A 6,433-nucleotide genomic window follows, 5' to 3' on the forward strand; every position below is an offset into this window, starting at 1 on the left:
AAAAAAAAAAAAAAGTACAATAAAATATCTAAACTAAGCATCACTTAAAAGAAAAATATTTTCAATTTTCATTTTAGTCTTGTTTGTAAGCTTCCAACCTATTTTAGAATATAAAAGAATTTACGTGTACACTCAATACCCACTACAGTAAATACCATTAGCCTTACTTTTATGACACCAGGTTCTTAAAAAGCAAAGCCCAGTTTGTAGACATAAATATTCTCTCACCAACTGATTTAAAAGAAAAAAGAGGGCGGGCGCGGTGGCTCAAGCCTGTAATCCCAGCACTTTGGGAGGCCGAGACGGGTGGATCACGAGGTCAGGAGATCGAGACCATCCTGGCTAACACGGTGAAACCCCGTCTCTACTAAAAAAAATACAAACAATCTATCCAGGCGAGGTGGCGGGTGCCTGCAGTCCCAGCTATTTGGGAGGCTGAGGCAGGAGAATGGTGTGAACCCGGGAGGCCGAGCTTGCAGTGACTTGAGATCCGGCCATTGCACTCCAGCCTGCGCGACAGAGTGAGACTCCGTCTCCAAAAAAAAAAAAAAAAGAAAAAAAAAATATGTATTTATTACATGATATAAGTTGGATCTCTCTAATTTCAAAATAGATTTCTGTCAAATCTAAAGTATTTTCTGTATCTTCAAAAGTATAAGGCCCTTGTACATACATGGCATACACCAAAAACAAGGTACTTGGGGGAAAAAAAAAAACCATTAATTCTCCAGGAAAACTACTGAAGCTATCTTTCAATTTAATGAAATATGTGACTACAGATTCCCCTCCAAAAGGTATAATTATTTCAAATGTGAAAACTGCATACAAAATTATTAAATCACTATATTTAGAAATTATAAGGAATTCTACAAGTTACTTTTCTTTCAAAACACAGACTAAGTTTTCTTCCTCTTTACTACCACCAAATTATTAACTGACTGATGCCTACATCAGTGGTTCTTAACTAGGGCCAATTATGCCTTCCAGGTCATATCTGGCAACCTCTGAAGACATTTTTATTGCTCACAACTGGTGGCAGAGATGTCTGCTACTAGCTAATGGGAGAGGCCGGGGTGCTAATTATGTAATGCACAGTACTGCCCCCACAACAAATAATTATTTTGGCTAAAATGTCAACAATGACAAAGTTGAAAAATCCTGGTCTACACCAAAACATGTCATTAACATGCTTAACTTAGTAGTATTCACTGTATCAAAGAAAAAAGATCTTATAAAAAGAACATACCTGTACCATGGATAAACAAAGTTTTCCAACACTAATTCGAGAACCTGCATAAAATTATTTTTTAAAGAAAATAAAATGAATTAGTTTTGGAAAATAAACGGTACTATTTGGTAATATGTAACATTACCAAGAACCAATTTTATTATCACAAATAATGACAGCAGGCCAGCAGCAGTGGCTCACACCTGTAATCCCAGCACTTTGGGAGGTCAAAGCAGGTGGATGGCTTGAGTTCACGAGTTAGAGACCAGCCTGGGTAACTTGATGAAACCCTGCATCTACAAAAAACACAACAATAAGCTGGGTGTAGTGGCGTGTACCTGTAGTCCCAGCTATCTGGGGGGCTGAGGCAGGAGTTTCGCTTGAGCCTGAGAGGCAGAGGTTGCAGTGAGCCAAGATGTTACCACTGCACACCAGCCTGGGCAACAGAGTGAGACTCTTTCTCAAAAAAAACCAAAAAACAAAAAACAAGTAACGACAGTAATATAATACTTTCACATGACAAAATGTATATTTCAACCTTATATGATTGTGAGGATCAAAGAAAACATATGAGAAAACACTTGGAAAATCATAAAAATTTCACAAATAGGAAAAGTTATTATTAGAATGGCATGCAGGAACAATTTATTTAACTTTTGTTTGATTATGGAAATTGTTCCTGATTCTGAAGCTTAACTGAACCAAAAATGTGCTATGGAAAGAAGAAAAACAGCAAGTTAGTCCTTTCCATTCCTAACTTTATAAGTCAGTATTTTCAGAATATCATGAAGAAACAAGCAGCTAAGATTTACGTAAGGGGTCAAAATTAGGTGTTAGTGGTTACCTTTGAAGGAAGTATAGTGGCCAGAGGGGAACACGAAGGGGAGTTCTGGGATGCTGGTAATGTTTTGTTTCCTGATCTGAATGCTGGTTACACAGATATGTTCGCTTTGTGAAAATTTTACCTGTACACTCAAATCAGTACATAAGTTATGTAAGTGAAAAAGTAACAAAACAAAATAAAACAAACCATGGGTGTTAAATCTTCCATTTCTTGGATTTGGGTGTAGCAGTATGTCATAATTTTTACAAGGAGTTGCAACATTGGGCAGTAACTCACAAAAGCAGTAGGGAGGGAACAAAATGACATATCTAATCTAATGCTTCCAAAATCAGATATATTTTCTCTGGCAGCAATAATAAAGGTTGCAAATTTTCTAGTTTAAATATTAAGGGAACAATAATTTAGATGCTTTAGTACAAACACTAAGCATTGTTTATATGTGTTGGGAAATGAAAATACATATAAACAGGGATAACAATGAATAGGATAGAGAGAAGAGACTAGAACAAGTTATCGTTAAACATTTGTTCTTCCTTTATTCCCCACATCCAACCAATCAAGTCCTACTGATTTTACATCCTAAGTAGTGTTTTTCTTTTCTTTTTCTTTTTTTTGGGACGGAGTTTCACTCTTGTTGCCCAGGCTGGAGTGCAATGGCATGATCTCGGCTCACCTCAACCTCCGCTTCCAGGGTTCAAGCGATTCTCCTGCCTCAGCCTCCCGAGTAGCTGGGATTACAGGCATGTGCCACAACGACCAGATAATTTTGTGTTTTTACAAGAGATGGGGTTTCTTCATATTGGTCAGGCTGGTCTCGAACTCCCAACCTCAGGTGATCCGCCCACCTCGGCCTCTCAAAGTGCTGGGATTACAGACATGAGCCACCGCGCCCAGCGGGTCCTCATTTTCTTACCCCTTATATTGCAGCAATGGCCTCTCAACTCCCTGCTTCCAAGCTCGCTCCCCTTCATCCTAAATAGAGCTGCCAAAGTAACCTAAAACATACATTTGACCACATCATCCTCTTGCATGAAATCCTCAATATATAAGAAAGGTGAAATTGCACTGATCTTGAAAGGGACCTGCTGGCATGAAGCAGTTGCATCACTTCCTTTTCACTCCCAGTGTACCCTATGAGTCACATCTGAAAATTCTAGAAAATCATCGACTTCCAGGATCAATTAATTTCAGTTCCATCAGCATAGCCTTTAAAGTCGTTTGATAGTCTTATTTCTAAAGGGCCATATACAATCCTGATTAAGAACTTAACCAGACCTGAGTTTTTTATTGAGTTCTGTAATCAACCAAATATGAAACTTGAGAAAATTATTAAAATTCTAAATTCCATTTACCTTTGGTAAAATTATCAATAATAGTACCCACTTCATAGGTTATATGTAGATTACATGAAATAATGAGCTTAGCACAATGCCTAATATACAGTAAGTATATCATAAATACTAGCTACTAGAATATTGTTTCCTTATTGCCCATATCCTCCCTCACACTTTACTCTCCAGTGTGCTGAACATTCCACCTTGTTTCAAGCCTCTCTTTCCTTTTGAAAGCTCTACCCAAATCCTGAAATACCCTTTCCCACACTATTAGTCTGGCAAACCTCTAGTTCTCCGATCTCATTGTCCCTCTCGATAGTTATGAACTTCTCCTCTATACTAATCTATACACTTTAATTTTTTTTCCATTATTGCCTGCATTAAATTATATTGTGATTATCTGTTTATATGCCTGCCTCCACTTCTAGACTAAAGTTCCTTGTAGAAAGGGACCAAATCTTCACTTTTAATCACTAGGGCCTAGCCCAGTTCCTACCTATAAGATACCAAAATATGTTCTTAAATGTGACAGCTAACATTTACTGAGCACCAGTATGTGCCAGGTACTGGACCAAGGGTTTTATACAAGTCCTTTCATTTTTATGAATGAATGACATGTCAAAGACACAAATAATACTCTTGTTAGAAGTTTTCTTCAACAAACCTCAACTTGGCACTCTCCAACAGAAATATAATGTAAGTCACACATTAATTTTAAATTTTCTAGTAGTTACATTTTTTACAAAGTAAAAAGAAACAGGTGAAACTAATTGTATATTTTATTTAACCCAACACATCCAAAATATTATCATTTCAACATGTAATCAATATAAAAAACGAGATACTTGGCCAGACACAGTGGCTCACTCCTATACTACCAGCACTTTGGGAGGTCGAGGCAGGTGGATCACAAGGTTAGGAGTTCAAGATCAGCCTGGCCAATATGGTGAAAACCTGTCTCTACTAAAAATACAAAAATTGGCTGGGCATGGTGGTGTGTACCTGTAGTCCCAGCTACTTGGGAGGCTGAGGCAGGAGAATCACTTGAACCCGGGAGGTGGAGGTTGCAGTGAGCCAAGATCACACCACTGCACTCCAGCCTGGGCAACAGAGTGAGACTCCGTCTCAAAAAAAAAAAAACAAAAAAAACTTTACATTCCTTTTTTCTAAGTCTTTTCTTACGAAATCTTCAAAATCCACTATACATTTTATACACAGAACACATGTCAACTTGGACTAGCACACTTCAAGTGTTTATTAATAACCACATGTGGCTAGGAGCTACCATATTAGAAGTCTTAAATCGGCATATTCAAGATGAAAAAGGCCTTAGAGGCCGGGCACGGTGGCTCACGCCTGTAATCCCAGCACTTTGGGAGGCCAACGTGGGTGGATCACGAGGTCAGGAGATCAAGACCACATCCTGGCTAACACAGTGAAACCCCATTTCTACTAAAAAGATTTTTTAAAAAAACTAGCTGGGCATGGTGGTGTGTGCCTGTAGTCCCAGCTACTCGGGAGTCTGAGGCAGGAGAATCGCTTGAACCTGGGAGGCAGAGGTTGCAGTGAGGTGAGAGCGTGCCACTGCACTATGGCCTGGGTGACAGAGCAAGACTCCATCTCAAAAAAAAAAAAAAAAAAAAAGGCCTTAGAGAAGCAAAGAAAAAAATGCCAAGTTTTAATGGGCTTTTATGCAGGATACAAAATGGGAGAAAGAAGAATTAAGTGGGATTCAGATGCCTACTGCTATTCTTCAACTAATTAGCATCCAATTTAATTCAATACGCTTTGATCAGCTACCAACAATATACGTGACCTGATACTTGGTGCTAGGAACAAATAAGATCCCATTCCTTGCCTTCAGGGACTTGAGTGTTTTGTCAAATCCACGGAGAAGACAAGTCTCTAAAACAACTAAAACATGTTACCAAAAGATACATATAAAATCTGACTATAACAAAGATAAGAGAACATGCTTTCCATTCCTGTATTATGCAGAAATAGTGAAAATATCTCATTCCCTTCTCTACCCTTTGGTTAGTGTCAAAACTGAGGTAATTGTTCAGTAAGATATATATTGATTTGTTCCTTGCAGTCCAGGGTTCCTTTTGGAATTACAAAATGATATTTCTGCTGCCCTATCATAAAGATGACTGTTTTCATCTTTATGACTGTTTCGGATAAACCAGTGCTTTCCTTAGCTGAAAATGTCTAAATTAAACATGAGATTCAAAACATTTCTAACTTACTATTCAAGCTGTTTAGTCTGCAATAATCAACTACCTAACTTAGAACTGATTTAAGTGACATGTATTAAGATGCTCCATAATTAAATTTTTTGATAAAAAATTCTGGAAAATTTTCCACAGGCATTTAACACTTTCTATTAATAATATTAACTAAATCAGTTACCTCTGAGAGAGATGCATCAACTTTGGAAGAAATTTTCAGGTCTAGCCATGGCTGGTAGTTTTCAAGTAGCAAAGAAGGCCTAAAGAAAATTATACAACTAAATCACTTGAAATCCAAATGTAATTAGAAGGATCAACAAATAAAAAAAATTTAACTTACCTATGTCGTTTACATTTCACTTTACCACAAACAGCACAGCTATGACCTTGAGGAAATAATTCCTGAAGTCCTAACTGCTAAAAAAGGAAAATGAGAGGTGGTGGGGAGATCTGTCTTTACATATACCATCTTTATTGAAAAGAATCAACTTTTCAGAAGTTTTTAAAATCAATGTATAAATTCAAATAACATTTTCTGTCTACTTTAACAGTGAAACCTAGGCCGGGCGCGGTGGCTCAAGCCTGTAATCCCAGCACTTTGGGAGGCCGAGACGGGTGGATCACGAGGTCAGGAGATCGAGACCATCCTGGCTAACACGGTGAAACCCCATCTCTATAAAAATACAAAAAACTAGCCGGGCGAGGTGGCGGGCGCCTGCAGTCCCAGCTACTCAGGAGGCTGAGGCAGGAGAATGGCTAAACCCGGGAGGCGGAGCTTGCAGTGAGCTGAGATCCT

The 6,433-nt window shown here is 38.3% G+C and overlaps 1 protein-coding gene across 1 annotated transcript in view; it reads right to left on the reverse strand.

Annotated features, from left to right (window-relative positions):
- The window catches only part of SNX14 (sorting nexin 14), a 101,440-nt gene that overhangs the window by 70,517 nt on the left and 24,490 nt on the right, over positions 1 to 6,433 (reverse strand). Inside the window, exon 6 of the mRNA XM_017892959.1 lies at positions 1,247 to 1,290. Within this exon, the coding sequence (XP_017748448.1) occupies positions 1,247 to 1,290 (44 nt within the window). The remainder of the gene's footprint in view (positions 1 to 1,246; positions 1,291 to 6,433) is intronic.

This window comes from Rhinopithecus bieti, unplaced genomic scaffold (assembly GCF_001698545.2).
Source record: "Rhinopithecus bieti isolate Rb0 unplaced genomic scaffold, ASM169854v2 scaffold_23199, whole genome shotgun sequence".
NCBI lineage: Eukaryota > Metazoa > Chordata > Mammalia > Primates > Cercopithecidae > Rhinopithecus > Rhinopithecus bieti.